This window comes from Hippocampus comes, unplaced genomic scaffold (genome assembly GCF_001891065.2).
Source record: "Hippocampus comes isolate QL1 unplaced genomic scaffold, H_comes_QL1_v1.1 scaffold105, whole genome shotgun sequence".
Classification (NCBI taxonomy): Eukaryota; Metazoa; Chordata; class Actinopteri; order Syngnathiformes; family Syngnathidae; genus Hippocampus; species Hippocampus comes.
Window position 1 is genome coordinate 1,891,153 of NW_017806235.1, and position 19,263 is coordinate 1,910,415.

The window sequence follows — 19,263 nt, forward strand, 5'->3', positions numbered from 1 at the left end:
ATTTGTATCCTTCGCCTTTTTACAATCTTGAATTTTCATCAGAACACAGGTGCGACGTACAGCGGTGGAAATCAACCAACACTCCTTCAATACCAGCATTAACATTTAATTGGCATCCATTACAATCATTACGTGCTAAAAGTTTTACGGTTCACTCGAAGGCAATATTCTGCATTATGTTCTTTGGCAGTTGAGGCCCAGCCATTGGGAAGTGGGGTTAAATGAAGCAATCGTTGGCTTGCTCGGAGGGATGAACAGATGTAAACCATTGGAAGCCAATTTTCTTTTTTGGGGGGAAGGGGGAGGGAGGGGTCATGCACCAATGAGCAACTTGTATCTAATTGAAGCTTTAGTATGTGGTTCTTTTCATACATGCATGCTACTAAAACCATGACCGCTACTAAGACTTGCCTGAAAATTAATCATTGATTGTCACTTAATGCATGGGACCACATTGCATTCCCGACAGTGAGCCCAGAATGGTAAGTATGACTTGCTGGGGTGTCTTGCCACAAGACACCAGATTCTTGCAGGTATGTGTCAAAATCAGGGATGTCAGACCCATTTTTTGTCGCGGGCCACTTCGGAGTTACGGCTTTCCGCAGAGGGCCGGTGGAAAATCTCATTATTTATTACCCATGACAATTTGACATTTCGGTACAGATTGCAGCAAGAATCATGATAGTTGACACACATGATTTGTTCTAGCGGGCCACATAAAATGATGTGGGGGCGGGGGGCCGGATCTGGCCCCCGGGCCTTGAGTTTGACACATGTGGTCTAAATGATGGGGTCAAGTACAGTACCGATAATTAGCATAAACTCCACACTGCTGTTAAATTTCTATCACAACTTCCACATTACTGCTCAATCTCACTTTGGGGATTTAGATGCCGCTTGCCAAAAATAACAACCAAAGAAAAATATGAGCAATGATGGACCAAACAGTCGATGCAGTCGTACCTAACTCGAAACCACACCTTAACCCTTTGTGGTTTTGTAACATTTTTGGTGGAATGATAATTTTACAATCGGAGCGGGACACCAAATTGAGATTGTGACAGGTAAAATATTGATTGCGTCATCGTGCCTTTCATGACGTGAACAAAAGAAACAAACAAACGATGACTGGAATGGAATTACTTTTGTAACCAGATACAGATGACGACAAAGAAAAATACGAACTTGTGACCCCCTGCGCCATTCATCAAATTGACCCTTGTGTTTATTTTCAAAACTCTTTCTATCGTGCCAAGATGACACCAAAAGCACCGGCGTACACGAAAGTAGCAATTGGTTTCAAGGAAGTACGCTGCTAAATTTAGCGTAGGTTGTTACTGCGACGGCGTCTTTATTGCATTCGTACGTTTTGCTCTGCTGAATGGAGGTCTCGTTTGTACTCGTCAATTAGCCGATATACTCAGGCACTTCCGGTGCTTTTTTTCTTCTCCAAATAAGATGATCTGCAATGTTGTAAAATGATCTTGAATTGTACAACAGGGATAAATAAAGTTTTCTAAATGTGAATCTAAAATGATTGGAAAGTGTTTGGAGACTCATAGTTTGTGGTATATTCATGGTTTAAACGTTTCGCTCTAACTCCTCTCGTTTACGATTGTGGATCCGCTTCCACTGCGACGACATTAATGTCTTTCTCTCTTGCCATCCAGACCATCGAGTTTGACGACGGCGCAGGCGCCGTGCTGAGGATCCAGCCTCTCAGAGCACCTCGAGACGAGAACATCTACGAGTGTGTCGCGCGTAACAGCGCAGGAGAGCTGTCAGTCACGGCAAAGCTGGCCATTATCAGAGGTGAGGCAAAGTCATGATCCCTCCATTTTCCGTTCCGGGCATGCTGGAGCCTATCCCAGCCGTTTTTGGGCAGGAGGCGGGGGACACCCTGAACCGGTGGCCAGCCGATCGCAGGGCAGACAAAGACAAACAACCATTCAGGCTCACAATCACACCTCGGACAATTTAGAGTGTTCAATCAGTTTGCCATGCATGTTTTTGGAATGTGGGAGGAAACCGGAGAACCCGGAGAAAACCCACGCAGGCACAGGGGAGGACATGCAACACAAGAAGGCCGGAGCCGGAATCGAACCCTGCGCCTCTGCACTGTGACGCCGACGCGCTAACTCGTCGACCACCAGGCCGACCTGGGAAGTCATGAAGTCAACATTATTTCATTTTTGTACTTTCTGCCGAGCGCCCAGGCGCGAGTCTACAAAAATAGAGCCCCTACTCTAGGCTGGTTCGACGTGGTCTGAGATTAAATACCTGTCACTCCTCGCGGTGGCGAGTCTCAGGTGATGGATGATTTTTTTTCTCAACCCCAAGGTTGTGGGTTTCATCCCCATCCCTTGCGACCATGTCGAAGTGTCCCTGAGCAAGACACTCAACCCTCCCATTTGCTCCAGATCCTGCGCCCGCTGAATGAGGAGACAGTTTTAGCATGTTTTATGTATCTTTCACAGAAGAAAACTCAAACGTGCCATACAAGTTGAGAGCTCATTCATTATTTACTCTCCCAGGATCATCTTCAAGACATTCTTTGTGCTGCGCCAGCCCGCCCAGCTTTTTGTCGGAGATCGGTACGCAAACAAATGATTGATCCCTCGTTTGAAATGCCTTCTGTCTGGTTTTCCTCAGGTGTTGTGGTTTCAAGATGGGAGCTGAAAGGGGATCTTATTATTCACAGATCATTTTACTCATGTACCGCTGTCAGGTCAGACTGACAATTTTTACGGATATGACAAAAAGTGATTTTTTTTTTTTTTTTGGGAGGGGTGTAAAATTGCAAACCTCCTCCCCGTTGAGCACAGGTGTTCAATCAGTAATTTTTGCCACCTCTGGAGAAAGGAGCCCATGTGCTTCATCATTCTCTTACATGTGCGGGCCCTTGGCTTGGGTTATTGCCCACCCCGTTGCCATAGCGAGCCGGGCCAAAGCCTCGACCTCCGCATGAAGCTGCAGTTGACTGTTCTTTTTATGGTCGCGTCAGGCTCGCAGGCTATCAGAGCTGCCGTATCCCAGCATGCCCCAATCACTGGCGCATCCTGGCCAGAGTGCCGCTTAATCACTGGTTCACAGCCTCCTTGGAGGAATGCTCTCCAATGTGGTGCTCCAACACGCTATGAACTTGACTTGCAGCTGTGAGCGCTGGCCATCTGCCCAGCACAGCAGCAAAGGACAAAGAAATAGGAAGGGATGGCCGCAACAGCGGCTAGGCCGTGAAAAAAAAAAAAAAATGTGGGGGGGATTAGACTCGGGGCTGGCAGACAACCCGTATCTGCTGGCGGAAATTGAGGAAGCAAAGGCGAGAGGGAGGAGGGAGGTCGAGGAGAGGTGAAGCACAGTTGCTAGGGGGTGAAGAAACGGGTGGTGGCGTGAGTCAAGTGAAACAAAAGAGATGGAATGGGATGACAGAGGAGTGGAGGGGAAAGAGGGAAAAGAAGGCAAGAAGGGAAAAGTGGGCTCTGCCGACCGATGAACAGAAGGTTGGCCCGGGCGTCCCTTGGCCATCTGTTAACCCGGCCCATCATCTTTGTACACAGCCCCGATCTAAAAGCCATTACCAGATGAACTACACCTGGGGGTGGGCGAGCCTCTCGGCGCGCGTGTGCTCACGTTGGCCTTGTTTGTGTTTGTGTTCACTTGAATCCAAATGATGTCATCGTGACATCTTTGATTTGATTCCTCCTAATCAGCAGCTCCACGCACCGAATTGAAGAGAGGATTGCGAGGGACATCAAAAAACGTTTAACCTCACGTGTAAAAAAAAACAAAACTGGTTATTGTAGTTAAGTATTTCCAAACAACGTTACGCAGGCTCTTGTTGTACAACTTAACAGATGCGGAATTAGGCAGAGACACCATATCATGGTCGGTACTCATGGTACCGTATCAATTCTTTTTTTTTTTTTTTTGCTCACGTGATCAGCCATGTTCAGATCAGCAGGGAAGGCCGAAGACTCGTAGTGCTCGTTTTTCATTTGTTTGCTTCTTTCTCTGGAACCCTAATCAGCTAATAAAATCTAATTAATGTGGCACAGCAAACTAAAACAAATCTGGCTCAATTGTACACTCATCAATAAGAAAATTAGGTACATGTCATGAAGCTATGTCAAGAATTCAAAATAATGCTCAATCAATTTTCAACTTCAGAAGTATCATTTTAACCTTTGTATTTGTGATATTGTACTGATTGGCGTTTCTAATATTTCGACCATCTCTTGGAGCTTGGCAAGCTAACAACTTTGAGTTGTACGCCACTACGGCACCAACAAAACAAACACATCGTATCGTGAAGCCGAATCACAAGATTGCTAAATGAATTTTCCCGTGTTTTCTGTCACGCAGGCTGAATTTTAAAACCGGAATCGCCCAAATCAAATCCGTGCGTTCGTAATCTTCTCCTGGTAGAATCGAATTGTGTTTTGTTAAAACAACAAACTGGCTGCATGAGAAGACACCGCGACGATTTTCAAGCCGCGTGGCCCTCTGACAACTGCGGATAAACATCCGCGCATTTGATCGAGCATGTTTTCAGGCAAGCGTTTTATGGGCTGAAACACAGCAGCACTGCGCGTAACTATGTTAGCATGACCTTCACCCTCATTGTTTTTTAATATAAAGGCTTAAAGGCTTAGACTTCACAACACTTTAAAGGGCACGATATGATAATCACACTTAGACGGGGTTCCGTCAGCCCACTCGTTGTTTGGCTTTCCGACACGGTGGTATGCTTCACAAAAAAAAAAAAAGATCGTGACCACTCGCTAAAACGACAATAGGCAACGTTATCACTGGAAAATTCAGATGCATTCATTTTTTCACTTATTTTGTATTAGCCATAAGAAGAAACGTAAATCTGTCTACACAACGCCAATTATTTCCCATCATCTTCAACGGTACAACTCACTACATTTGAATATTTTGCACGTATGACTTGAAAGCCCTGAACCCCAACAACCTATAAAATATGAAGACACTTCAGAAAAGATCATGTCATCCACGACTGGCGTTAAGTATAAAGTCTACCAAAATATCAAACGATACATTCAAGAAAATAGTCTCTGGGCCATTGATGTCACAAAGATGCTTTCCATTAGTGGCCAAAGCTTCCACTTGTGCAAAAAAAAAGTATTTTAGTCCACTACCATGCTCTATGTCACCATTTAGTATAATGGTTGACCGACCTTAATAGCAGCTCGCGTGGTGCTTGTGGTGGGCCTCTGGATGTGGTTTACTGCTCTAATGGACGAAGATGTGGCAGGCTATCGTCACTGAGCTCTCGGATGTTACCTTTTCTGTTCCATTACACACACGCTAGCTCATTTCACAATCACATTTCTTTCACTACTCTCAGTGGCTTCTTATGGCCCACGGCAGGCCATTTCTAATTTCATCTCTTCTTGTTTTATTCATTTTTTTTTCTCATTTTTTACAGTCATCTATCCTGCCTGACCTCAATGTCCGTCCAAACGCCCTCCCCGACCCCCCCCCCCCCCGCTTTCACTTTCACTTTCGCTGCAAACCAAGCACTTCTATGCACATTGCAGTCATTTCGTTGAGCCTTCAGGAAATGTGGATATCTGCACTTCTGCATGTTGGAAAACCTCCGGTGGGCGAGAGGCTCTCATCGCTGCAGCAGGGGTGTGTGCTTGTTTGTGCTGCGACTGCGTGCGAACGCGTTAACTCCTTCTTTAGGAGTGCAGGTTGCGATGCGCATGTTTGTGTGCGGGTGGTTTGTGCAGTGTAATCCTGATTATACTCATTTCCCGGTGCCCCATTTTAGGAGAAAGGGAAGCGTGAAGTGGGGGAGGCACGGGGTGAGGGAGGAGAGATGATCTGCCGCCATAAACACCCTTCATATGACGGACAGTCAGATCAGATCCCACCCACCCCCCCTCGGGTGTCTGCTGCTGCACTGGCAGCCCGGCGGCTCGAGCAGCAGAAAAAAAAACATCTCGTCCTGCAAGAGGATTACACTCCTTGAGTGGAGAAACTTTTTTTTTTTTTTTTAACTTCCTGTCTCCCTTTTCTCCTCCTTGCGCACAGGATTCTCCACGCTTGTTTGCATGGAAATGTGTGTGTGTAGGTGCTGTGTTTGATGTGTGTGTTTAGCGCTGGCGGATCAGAGTGCTGAGCCGAAGCAAGGCTCGTAGATAGAGGTGACTCGCGGGCCTTATTTTTCATTGTGTTGTGCGGTGATCTATTCTCATAAAGGGCCATTAGCATTTAAAGTGCTCCTCCTCAGTCTATAGGAGTCAAAGCATTAGAGCCTCCGAGGACTGCAGATTATTCCTGAATCAGGCTCCCGCGATCGTCTTTTATTCGAGGCTTCTTTCATGCACGTGGCCCTTCCTGACACAAATGAACCGGAGGAAGAAGAAGAAGCAGCGGGTCTCCCAACCTGGACAATGCTGATTTTTTTTTTTCTTTTCCATTGTGCGTGCACGCGTGAGGGACGGGAACAAAAAGCTTAGCGACACGGGAGAGAAAAACTGGAATCGGTTTTGTGTGTTTGCATCATTTGCGCGAGGTCCTTGACTCTGTGTGTCATTTTGAGCATGTGTGTCGGTTCGAAGAATGAATTGCATATTTGCCCGAATCCGGTTGCTTTTGCCGCCTGCTTTTTGGGCACCCGGCCCGGATGTCCTTCTGTAAACATCGTCGGGCCAAAATGTACGTGCTCAAACCTCGTCATGCGCACATACACGCAGCTCCGGGAAACAATGCCGGCTGGTCCTTGCCAATGTTCCTGAAAACGCTGTTGACACGCTCTGTGTTTATAGACGCGCTGCTCGGTTTTCCATATGCTGTCTTATCAATTTATCCAGGAGATGAAAAATAAGCTGGACTTTTTTTTTTTTTTTTTTTTTACTGCAGTGTTTGTGTCTGATAAATGATTCATTTGGTGAAAAGCGTGATCAAGGCCATGCCTGCAGTATCTATTTCAAGCAGCCGCTGACTCATCCAGGAGGCAGGCTCGATACCTGTAGCTCCCACATCCCATCCCTCTTCTCCTCACCAGTCAACTGTAACGTAGCATCCAGTACCTGTGACATGTGCACTATCTGCAGAATATGCGCGCGTCTGACTATCCATCCGTCAACAGTGATAGAACAGCAACACATTAATGTTTGTATTGAAAAAAAAAGTCAAACAGGAAATACTGGAATGTTCCGGTGTCATTGTCTAAAAAGAAGAAACCATAATTTTTTTTTTACCAAAGTAAAGTAAATATGAACACAATCTATAATTTTGGAAAAAAAAATATTGGATGACAAATAAGAGATGCGTAGTGTTTTTGCGTAATGCAGGTGAGCCCGCTGTTGCAGTAGCTCACAAAAATACACTCATTATCACGTTTTTGACCATTTTCACATCGGGTTGTACTCACTTTTGTTGCCAGCAGTTTAGACATTAATGGCTGTCTGTTGGGTTATTTTAAAGAACAGAAAATGCACACCGTTATACAAGCCGCACACTGGCTAGCAAAGTGTAATTTCTCCATTATTGTCCCATGAAAAGGTATGATAAAATATTGATGAAAATATGAGGGGTGTTCTCCACTTTTTCCCCTCTGCAGAATATTGTTATTCATTGAAATGACATGAACGCAAATTATGATACGAGAGAATACCGCTCACGCCCCGGGAGGAGATTCTCTACAAGAAAGCAACAAACACACTCAATGTTCAGTTGTCCTTTTTGTTAATGAAGTTCACCGATTGTGACTTTTGTGTTGCATAAATGGCGTAGCAGCCAGGAGAGATGTCGCTATAATTTCAATTTCCGGTTCCATTGTCATCCTAACACCTCCACTGGTACCCTGTGGTGTAGCGGCATGACAAAAAAAAAAACCCAACAACCGCCCCCACACACACACACACACACACACACACACAAAAAGCCAACACCTCAGCGAGTTAATCCTTATTCAAGAAGATTGTGGTCAGAATCTGTGTTGCAGGGAATTTGACTTTAAATGGTCAACCGTGAATTGATAAATATCGACCTGGAATACACAAAACGGATCCGCCCTGACCCCTGCGCGGTGCTGTGCGGTTATTAACACCCAGAGAGTCGATGCAAGTCACAGACGGCGTGGCGATAAAAAGACCATATCAGTCCTCTCAGGAGAAGGGGGAGGGGGGAGGGGGGGTTGAGGCGGGGCAGAGGGCAGCAGATGTAAGGCATAGCGTATTCTTTACCTCAAGGGACCATTCTGACCTGCCTATCGATATCCCTGCTCAACTTCCTGTCCCTCCTCCCCCTTTCACCAGTTCGGCGGGATCATTAGCATTGATCCGCCGTGGGATACTTGGGAGAGGTGGTCCACACCCTGCGTTTTTATCGCCGGGTTATTTCTCTCAAAAGGGGCCGCACAAGCTATGAGATTCATTACTTTTGCCTTTTGGCGTCATTTCTCTCATCAACTCTCAACTGCGGCTGCTTGATGTTCCCATCCGACCATGACACTTCAAAGTAGATGAATTCCAAAAAAAAAAAAAAAAAAAGATTGATTCTATCACCATTGAAGCTGTGTTCCACCACAGAACAGCGCCTGGAAGCAGATGGCGCACGTCTGTCATATGTTAAGGTAGCAGGAGGCTGCAGGCGGTGACGAAGAAATACAACAGGAACAACGAGCGGACCTTTGACGTGGCCACGGTCGACATTTGGGACGGACTCCAAAGCTGACAACATTTGGGCAGCTTGTGTTGTCCTTCCGTCCAGGAGACTTCCGTAGGCTTGATTTATCAGCCAAGGAAATTGCCACTGGTAATTGCTTTTCGGCTGCGGGAAAGTGGAATATGTAATTATAGGCGCAGGTCTGGAGGAGGTGTCGGAGTGTATGTGCAAGAGAGGTAGTGGTTAAAAGCGCAAGGAAAGGAGGAAGCAGAGGGGCTGATGGATGCTTGATTACGTGTCTGACCATCTGGATTGCTGTCATCGAGATGCTTAATCCTATTTACTTGAGAGCCTGTTTGCGTATTCGTATCTATATGGAACTGGAAGCGACTGCTTTTCTACTCGGTGGGTGGGTGGGATGGATCAGGTTCCACAAGTGACAAGAATAGATAGCAAACATTAGCTAAAGTGTGGACAAAACTTTGGCCCTTTATTTTATTTATTTTTTGGTCCACTTATTTGAGTCACGATGCAGCACTTTCAGAAAGGAAGGATGCTCGCAATTCCTTGCCATTGGGACGTTCGTCGAGTTCCACCAGAGGGACACTGAGCCAGTCCAAGGCCAGTTCCATCCATCCATCCATTTTCCAATCTGCTTTTTCCTCACAAGGGGGTGCTGGAGCTTATCCCAGCTGTCTTCGGGCAGTAGGCGGGGTACACCCTGAACCGGTTGCCAGCCAATCGCAGGGCACACAGAGACGAATAACCATCCGCGCTTACACTCATACCGAGGAACAATTTCGAGTGTTCAATCAGCCTGCCATGCATGTTTTTTGGAATGTGGGAGGAAACCGAAGTACCCGGAGAAAACCCACACAGGCACGGGGAGAGGGGAGAACATGCAAACTCCACACAGGAAGGTCGAAGCCAGATCGAACCTACGATCTCTGCACTGTGAGGCTGAGGCACTAACCACTCACCCACCGGGCCGCCACAAGACCAGTTGTGAACAAAAATTCCTATCTCAAGACCTCCTGTGGGTTTTTATATCCCAAAAACACCTCACCAGGAAAGTATCCACAAAGTATCCATACGAGATGTGTGCATAATTGCCACAGACACACGCCAAAAATCCCAGCACGTACACAACATGCACACATACTTGTCCGCAGCCTTACGACATAATCAGACATCCAGAGGCACGGGCACTCTTTCCAGATCGGCCTCCCTAATAGTCGCTGCATTTAAACAATTACTGCTAACAAGTCCTTATTACCCCTTTCGCCCTGCCCGTCCCCTTGATCCCGGCTCCTAATTGCAACTGCTGTTACCGAGCATATCTCTGCATCATTATTAGACATGCAGGAATCGTTACAAGCACACAGAGCCTTACCGTGACATGCACACCGTTCAATGCCACCGTCACTGTCGGCGTGTGTTCGTCAGCGGGGGGGTGGAGGTGGGGGTCGTGTGTGTGTGTGTGTGTGTGTGTGTGTGTGTGTGTGTGTGTGATGACTATTATGACTTTTCTTTTCAGTAACTCTCTTAACAATTGGGCGGTATGTTTACCCTCCTGTAGTGACGGCCTGTCAGAAACACGGAGAACCTTACTGCGCGTCTGCCCGCCTACTAAATCACCTAATGACTAGCTAGCTGAGAGAAGAAAAAAAAAACCTGCAGCTTTAATGAGGACGGATATAGTGGCCCCGCTGTCTTTGCTAGTATCTCCTCTTTCAAGCCACTGCAGATGTGAAAGGCGGGGAACAGTGGCTCTCACATCACCGCGTTTGTGTGGATGTCTTATGTTTCTGCTCTGAGGGAGACAAGGGAGGATTTCATGCACGCTGGATTAACCCATGCAGCACTCTTTGACATGCGGACTTTAGATAGCTAGCTAGGATAGATAGCTAGCTAGCTAAATAGCTAGCTAGCTAGCTAAATAGATAGATAGATAGAGAACCCGAGTAGCTTTTGTGACACCAGTCTTGGGTTTTTTTTGTGACATACCCCACATGGTGGATCATAATTTTGGTTCAGGGTGGATTTAAAGAGAGATTTACACGCTGAAAGTTTCCGAACATCATGTGTTGGATGCCAGTGGCAACAAGAATGCTTTATCAGCACGTGAAAACTTAGTGTTATCTCATAATGATATGGAAGGAGACACTAATGTTGTAGTATCTACCAAACCGACTGTGTGCATGGCACGGGTATCAAATAAATGGCCATGCACAGCACATTCTACACAAAGGCGTGTTGTAGCAAGGTTTTCATCAAAGGGTGTTGTGAATGGGGCATTGGGACATTAGGTGCTAGAAAAAAGGATGGATTTTGTTCTGTTGTGATTGTGCCAGTGCAGAGATGAAAAATGGATTCAAACTCTTCACAAATGTAAGGCACATTTTTGAAGATGTCACAGTCTGTAGAGGTCTCTTCCAAAAAATGTTTTTTAGAATCCCACTCACAGAAAGTCAAAGCTAAAAATGTGTGCTCGCATTATAAGGTCAGAACACCAGTTCTGCGCTAATTATTCTTCCCCGTACAATCTTTTTGACCATTTGCCTCCTTTGGTTTATTTTAATGCTTAATTGCCAATGGCGCATCGTCCATTAATCCTGTTTATTTTCTACCCCCCTCCAGAGGACCTGTTGCCATTTGGCTTCCCGAGTATCGATATGGGCCCCCAGTTGAAGGTGGTGGAGCGCACAAGGACGGCCACCATGCTGTGTGCCGCCAGTGGCATCCCCGACCCGGAGATTTCCTGGTTCAAGGACTTTCTGCCTGTTGAACCCAGCACCAGTCAAGGCCGCATCAAACAGCTCCGATCAGGTGAGAAATTTCCACTTCATTTTCAAGCCCATTCAGGTTTACAAAAAGCAAAACCAAAAAAAAAATGCATCTCAAGCTTAGAAATGCTATCGTATAAAATCCCCATTGCTCTAAATTTGGCGATTATCATGCTTTATTTGTGATTACGATCGAGAGATTACATGCTCCTCACTGACGGCGTGGGGATTTACAACCTTTTCAGAGCCAATTTTATGAATTTGCTTAATTCTGCAGCCAAGGGGAACGTCGTTGTTTTTAATCAAATTCCTGATACTTAATAGGTGCCTCACCCTATACACGTATTATTTTAACTCCGGAACTCCAGCCGTGCTACAAAGCAACTCATGCCTCACAAACCCACTAAATTAAACATGCATCACAGAAACAGCTCAAAACCAAAGCCTATGGTGTCAGGTGGGTTTTTTTTTTTTTTTTACTGATGTGATGCTTTTTTTGTTGTTGTTACTCACACTGAAATCACGTCAAATGAAAGAATGTTTGCTTTTGGAGACAGGAGAGCACGTGTGTATTGACAGGCAGATCGAGGGATGAGCGTTTTGCACTAAAGACAGTTTGCTCAGCTTTGTTTGTGCTCCTCTGCAGAGACCACACAGTCTCTCCTGGAATAAGCAGACAAGCATTCCTCAGCTATTTTTCGCCTCAGCTGTCCTCAGGGGTAATGAAAGTGATGGTGAGGCAAAATCGTTTTGCTGTAGCCCAAACCCACGTTCTGCGGGGCTCGTCCGCTCCGCCGGCCTCGCTATCTCGCCGCTGTCGGCCGACACACTTCACTGATCGCTCCTACCCCTTTGTCAACCTTTCATCTGCAATCTCCATTTGTACAAATGTGGCTTCGGAAACTTTCAAACATTTCTTGCAACAGCTGACCTACCTGGCTGTCAAAGGATTGACCTTATTCATGGATGTTTTGCTTTCTTTTTTTTTTTTTTTTTTGCTCAAGTCCATCACATCGCTACCATACTATATCTATGCCAAACAATTTCCTATGATAGGGCCACGGCCTTGAAAGTTAAACACAATCCGTTCCATCGCTTCCCATTGTAAACAGTTTTTACTGTTGGAAATAAAAAAATTAAATAAAAAATCAGAGCCAAACTGTCATCGTCATAAAATCTTGATAAAAGTCACATTTTCATGACATTAACGCTCATTCAAGCATAAAATACAGTCAGTTAATGGTTGTTAATATTCTGTCATACCAGCATAGAAGTAAGGTGATGGCTGATAAGATTAATTTACCAGTATATTTCAAAATAAGGTTTTAACTAAAGGCATAGCGTGGCTTAGTTTTTACAAGAAATGTGCTGCAGTTCCCTTAACTTCTGTAAGGAAGGAGTATTGGCAGCTGGTGCAAATCCCTCACTTGCAAGAGCTCTGGCTGTAGTTCGCAGGCTGAGTAATGCTCACTGAAAAAAAAAAAATCCATCTCAAATTAGATTCATTACAACATTATGCTATTAATATAATGAGCCACTTGTACACGCTGACTTGGACATCAGTAGGAAAATGTGGCGATATATGCATGGAGCCCCAAACGTGACGTAAGATTTTGTTTCCTCTTTCAATGGTGGCCACAAAAGCGATATAAAATCTACACAAAATGCTAACCTGTGGTTTAAATATGCGTCCTATGACCAGCTTCTTTTCAGAATGTCTTTGTTCAGTCAACAATGAAAATAAGAAATGAAAAAAGAAAATCCCAATTTTCAGAGCAGCGTCTTGCCTTGCGGATCGATAACTTCCTGTGGAAGCTTTTCACCTGCAGCTGGTGTTAAAAAGAAATGTGACTGTCCAAAAAAATTGTAAAAACAAGCAAATCACCATTAAAACCTCCAAACACTCTACCCCGATGTTGATTATGAGTGTTGGTGATGCTTTTGACGTACATCGTCGGTCTGCTTCTTCTCTTTGCACTCCTTGTTGACAAGCCAAAGAAAAGTGGCCAAAGAAAGAGCAAAACTGACACTCTGCGTTATTCAGCTCGTCCTCTGCTGCTCGCCGCACTGCTGACGTAGGCTCGGCTCTCACGCATCTCGCAAGTTGTCTTGTACTTCATTAACTACCGTCATATATTTCATCTCACCTTCTCCAATAGTTATTTGGGCCTTTGTTGAGAGTTACCCAGACATGAGACTTATTCACAAGTGCAGCATGTGAGGCCAAGTATCACTCCGATGAAAAGAGTATCAAGACAAATTGCAAGGTACGGTTTCAGTGTGAGGTTTTAATGGGATTTCAACTCAACAAAAGCGCTACAGCGCCGAGCAACAAAATGTTGCTGTATAATGAACCAAACGCTGCCGTGAGACGCCTTAGAGGAAATCAATTACACCTGAGCGACGCACAAAATAGTGGCAGGATGTTGTGTGGATGATGCTCCTTTCAGATCACTCAAAGGAGGGCACCTTCCAAGCTCTGCCTCTGATTTTGGAGACGGCTGCCAACTCTCACTGGATCGCAGCCAGGGGTGTGTTTGGGGACATGTTATTTTCCTTCTCTCTCTTTTTCTTTATTGAGAGGTGGAAATATTCCTGTGGCTCGTATGGGTGAGGATGAAAAAAAATGGTTTGGGATATTAACTGCACCCTATTTTAGAAAGATTCCATATTTCCAGAAATAGCGTCGCAATCAATTTCTGTCCCGCCAGACACAAAGTACATTAATGTATTCCATCGGGCTAATTATCGAACTCCATTGTGCCCTTTTCAGGGCTGAAAAGGTTCCCTAGCTGTAAAAGTCAAGTGTCAAGGGTACATAAACAGCGCCTTTGAGGGGGTTTTGTTGTTTCCCGGAGGGCAACGCCTTAATGGCCCGGCCAGGATCTATTTGTAGGAATATACCGGCAGTGGTCTGTTTTGTATTCGTTACCTGGGGCCTTCAATTGGGATTTACCCCACTTAATCTGCTTTTTAATACCCCCGCCGTGCAATTATAGAAACCATCAATAGTATATAAAAGCCCCCTGATCGCAACACACAACTGTGCGAGGTACATCTGGAGCAGTTCAAAATCAATTTTCATCCAACAACATGACAAAAACATAAAACATTCCCGATACAATGATTAATAATGCAACTGGTCATTTGTGATTGGATTCTTCTGTTTTGTGTATATTGTAGCATTGCTGGGAGGCTGAATGTGCATGTAAATAGCGTTCAACCCTTTCATCCACCAATAACGATAACCTGTAACCTGAGAACATGATAAGCTGTCCACTGTAGTGACCGCTGTCCCTGAAAGGGTTAAAGGCATGTTTTGTTTGACATGGCAACGCATAAAAGCTAAAAAAAAAAAAATTTAAAAAGTATGACAGTGTATCTGTCAATATATGGCATGAGGGACTAGGAGTCGCAGAGTTTACCAAAGCACTTAACGGACTCTGACACCGACGGCCTAGCAGATGGCTTGCAATCTGGCCCCGGAGGTTGACTGCTGAGCAATGGATAGACCTGCCTTACCTACGAATCGTGGTGTGGGGAAAGGTTGGGCAAAGTTGCACAAGAAGGATGTGTTTTGTTTTGTTTTCTTGAAAGATTGGTGGCGTTCTACCGCATTTGACTGCAGGTGTTCCATTTGAGCCGGTCCAGCTATCAGTTCAAGCAGTATCATTTCAGCCAAGATAGTCATCAAACACCTTCAACCATTTTCCTGCAACTGGGTTGACAGAGATCACGTCTCTTTAAGCAGCTTACTTGTCCATTTCTTTTTCCTCGACTCTCTCTTTTTGTAGGTCACGCTTTAGCCGACTGATTGACCGCTGCTCGTTTGTGTATCCGCAGTATACGCATATTGTGACCTTTGCGCTAGACAAAAGTTTTTGTGTTCTTTATGTCGATCTGACGTCAGCACCGTCTGATCGTACTCCTGACTACACTTTGTTTCTGGAGGACACTGAGGCTCAAGGATTTCTCAATCCAATTCATCACATTCTTTCCCTTCATTGTGAACAAAGTGTGGGGGGGGGGGGACCCAAAGAAAAACAGGAGAGCCATGAGCTGTTTTCCTTTCATGTGTCTGGAAAAAAAAATGGCTCAGGTGGATGATTGATTGCCGAGCTTGAGCTCTCAACGTTGAGACAAAAATGGCCGGGAAAAAAAAAATCGAACTTTATCCCCCTTGGAGAACGATGCACAAAAACACACACAAAAGCCACTTACGAGGTAATAGAACTCATTTTATTAGTTCTTTTTTAATGGTGTACAAGCTGGATGCAATTGGATATGAGAACCCACCATTAGATTCAATGTTTTGCGACAGTTATCTTCTCTACGCCATACTGCGCTACGTTTAATTTAAACGGGAAATACGAGCGGAAACGGTGTTCATTAAACCAACATTATGCAGATGTTTCAACTCAGGTTGTAATGTAGAATAACACTCGCGGCAACATTCCAACGCAGTTTTATTTCGTGACTGCAACTATAGATATTTACTCTTCAAATAGCATTAAGTCCGACATCAGAAAGCGATCCTATTTGAGTAAGAAGTCGGGAATCCGGGGCAGTTCGTTGGCCTTTTGATTTGCTGCAATTGGACCCGGTTCACAAATTTTTACGGGAGCATTTGCCTCCACCAAGACAGAAGCATTTATCCCACCCTGAAATTAATGTACGGCTACAAATGAGGATCCTAAACACTAAAACCAAGTAAAGTTTGAGCCATTGAAACAGGATGTTGAGCAGCTTATTTTTAACGATATGGGCATAGCTCACAAGTGGAAGTTTTCATTGTAGTTATCTTATAGTAGGCCCATCACTTTTAGGGCCATTGATAGCTGGCTAGCGATTTCCACCATTCAATTCAAAACCTAAATGTGTCTACACTCTTCTTCACTGTTTAAACCATACCCCCAAATAAATGTGGAAAATTGAAATGGTGAAAAAACAGTTTTAGTCTCATTGGCCACAATTCAGTGATAATTAGTTCTTCGTCGCCAGACATTTTCAGCGATTACCTTCCGACATTTATAAGCCATTTCGAAACAATTCCCTAAATTCATTTGACAGGGTCTCTAGCCGGGCCGCCCCTAGCTTGCATATATACTGCTCAAATATATATATTTTTAAAATACATAAATAAAACAATAAAGGTTTTCTTATCTTATCTTAAATAAAGGGAACACTTAAACAAAACAATGTAACTCCAAATATGCCCTTGATTTTTTTCTGAGCAGTTTATTTTTTTCCATGAACTGTAGATATATTTAACCAGCCTGAGGGATTTAATGTGCCTCACTGTATAATATGCTATAGCTTGTGCATGGATGTATTGGTGTGTGTGTGTGTGTATGACTGTGTGGGTTTCTTTTGTTCTACGGTTAGCGTGTGTATGAGATGTGTATTTTGGATTGTGATACCTTTTTTTTTTTTTCTTCTTCTTTTTTGTCTTTGCTCAGCGCAATGCAGCAGAGTGGAAAGCCTGGTTATGTACTTCCTCCTCAGGCTTCATGTCAAAGTTGGTTTCGGATGAGATGAATGTGACACGGTAGGCTGCGAAAAAGGGAGGGAAAAAAAATCACTGCTGGTAATTCAAAAGGCCCGTTAGCGAGGGGGGGAATGAAGTAGCTGAAAGAATAGAACTCTTTGAAACCAGGTGAAGAAAAGAACACCTGACAAATGTTGGGAATTATTTTAGTTTAGGGAGCCACGGAAAGTAGGAGAATGAAAATTGAGGAAATAAAAGAGGCAAGCGGATGAGTTAAGGAGTATCATTGGGATGTTGCTGTGGGGTGCTGGGGACTGTGTGCCACTTAGCTGCTAAAACCAAAAGGAAAAGGACATAACTGTCGCTTTAAAGTTGGCAAAAAGTCGTTTGGGGGCTTCCTTTTGATACACAAACTTTGTGCATTAATTTCGTGTCACATTTTGGTCACAGATTATACAGTGGTGCCTTGCGATATGAGTTTAAAAAAAATGTATGAGTCCGTGCTTGAACACTTGTATCGCAAATCATCTTTCCCCACTGAAATCCTCTGAAAAAGTTTTGTTTTTTTTTTTTAATAAGGGGAATAGCACTCCATAATACTGTGCTTAATAAAAGCACAAAGTAATTACATACACTGGCCAACACATTTTGATCCATTTGTTTTCTGATTTTCTGCGAGATATTCTCTAACAATCTGTAATAAATTATTAGCTCAGCTTAGCATAATGGTAAAACATTTATGACATGATTTAGTTGGTGTTTATACTACCTGTCACTGTAGTTACAGTAACAAGGTTGCAAATCCGGACGAATGCTAGCTTTCAGGAGTAGAAGCTATCTTTTTAGCTAGCATAAGGTAGAGTGAGACTAGCCGTTGCATTGTTGGTTAGCATTAAGCTAAATGAACTCTCAGACAAAGCTATGTGGTTGTATTAAAGACACAATGTGTCATTGTTTTTGTTTTATGGTTAATGTGACAATAAACGTCAACTCAGAGTGGCAGTAAATAGCTTGAAGCCTCTTTTTTTTGAGGAAATGTTCTCTTCCCGCCAAACCACTGCTTGTTGTTAAGGGAGTTGAGCTCACCATCACCATACGGCATCTCATATTTTTGCTCTCAAGTCAAAGCAAAATATCAGCCGAAAGAGCGCTTGTATCTCGACAAACTCGAAAGGTGAGTCACTCGTATCTCAAGCCATCCTCTGTTTGCAAGGAAGACTTGCCTTATATTTGTTGTACTCTGTTCAAACGGTGCCTCACTACAAAAGAAATAACAACAAAACAGACTTTGATGGATGCGGAAGCAATACAAGTGGAGATCCCCGAGGGTCACAATGTCCAAGACACAGGAAAAGAACAAACAGACATGAACCGTGTGCTAGCCGGATGCCGTCAAAAATGTCTTTGACTCCGCCGAACATCATTCTTCCCTCTCTTCATCCCCCTCTCCTCAGGAGCTCTCCAGATCGAGAACAGCGAGGAAACCGACCAAGGGAAGTACGAGTGCGTGGCCACAAATTCTCAAGGTGTGCGCTACTCCTCGCCAGCCAACCTCTACGTGCGAGGTAGGGCCTGAAGACGCAACATGCAACAAAAACACACGCGTTAGCATCAGAGAAACACTGTGAAATCACCACTGCTGGGGTGCTGTCGTGTGATAACCAAACACATCATTTCCATTTGCTGTGCTCTTTCAACAAGTACTACTAATCAATCCATTGTCTGCAGTACGTTTTTGGTCTTATTTGGTATTTTTCACCTTAACAAGTCCACCTTAAACCGTGGTTGGGTGGGCCAACACACCACGGTTTAACTGCATGGAGACGTCACTGTCTACTCAAATCGATTTTGTACCCGAGGCTGTCTGACCTGAGGAGTTAGACCAGCGGTGGGCAAACTATAGCCTGAGGCGCACTCCGCTCTTTAATCCGGCCCACCCAAGCCTTAATATCAGTGGTTGCTCAATTTTTTTCTTAACAGCAAATACCATCGTCCCAAAAATAAATTAGCTCTCTAAATGCCACCATCATGACCGGCGCAAAAATACCGTAGCGCAGGAAGCCTACATGTTGATCAAATATAAAAGTTAACGCAAATTATACCTAAATATGCAATCGTCTAAAACCAAGCAGCTTTTAAATTTCAAATGCAGATGGGTTAAATAATACAATCAATTTTACATACAGTCAACTGTGCATTTAACATTTTATTCATTTTTTTTTATTACCGTGAAAATATTTACAATCAAATTATGAATTCAGCAATTTGAAGAGAATGAAGTATTGTATTATCAAAAAGAAATATGGTGCATGCTTGATATATACTATTTGCCCCAAATTAATTATT

General features: G+C 44.2%; 1 protein-coding gene across 1 annotated transcript in view; it reads left to right on the forward strand.

Annotated features, from left to right (window-relative positions):
- Nucleotides 1–1,023: 1,023 nt before the first annotated feature.
- LOC109507311 (receptor-type tyrosine-protein phosphatase S-like) overlaps nt 1,024–19,263 on the forward strand; it is a 53,811-nt gene continuing 35,571 nt past the window's right edge. Inside the window, exons 1-3 of the mRNA XM_019856642.1 lie at nt 1,024–1,812; nt 11,284–11,472; nt 18,372–18,482. Coding sequence (XP_019712201.1) covers nt 1,647–1,812; nt 11,284–11,472; nt 18,372–18,482 — 466 coding nt within the window. The 5' untranslated portion in view covers nt 1,024–1,646. The remainder of the gene's footprint in view (nt 1,813–11,283; nt 11,473–18,371; nt 18,483–19,263) is intronic.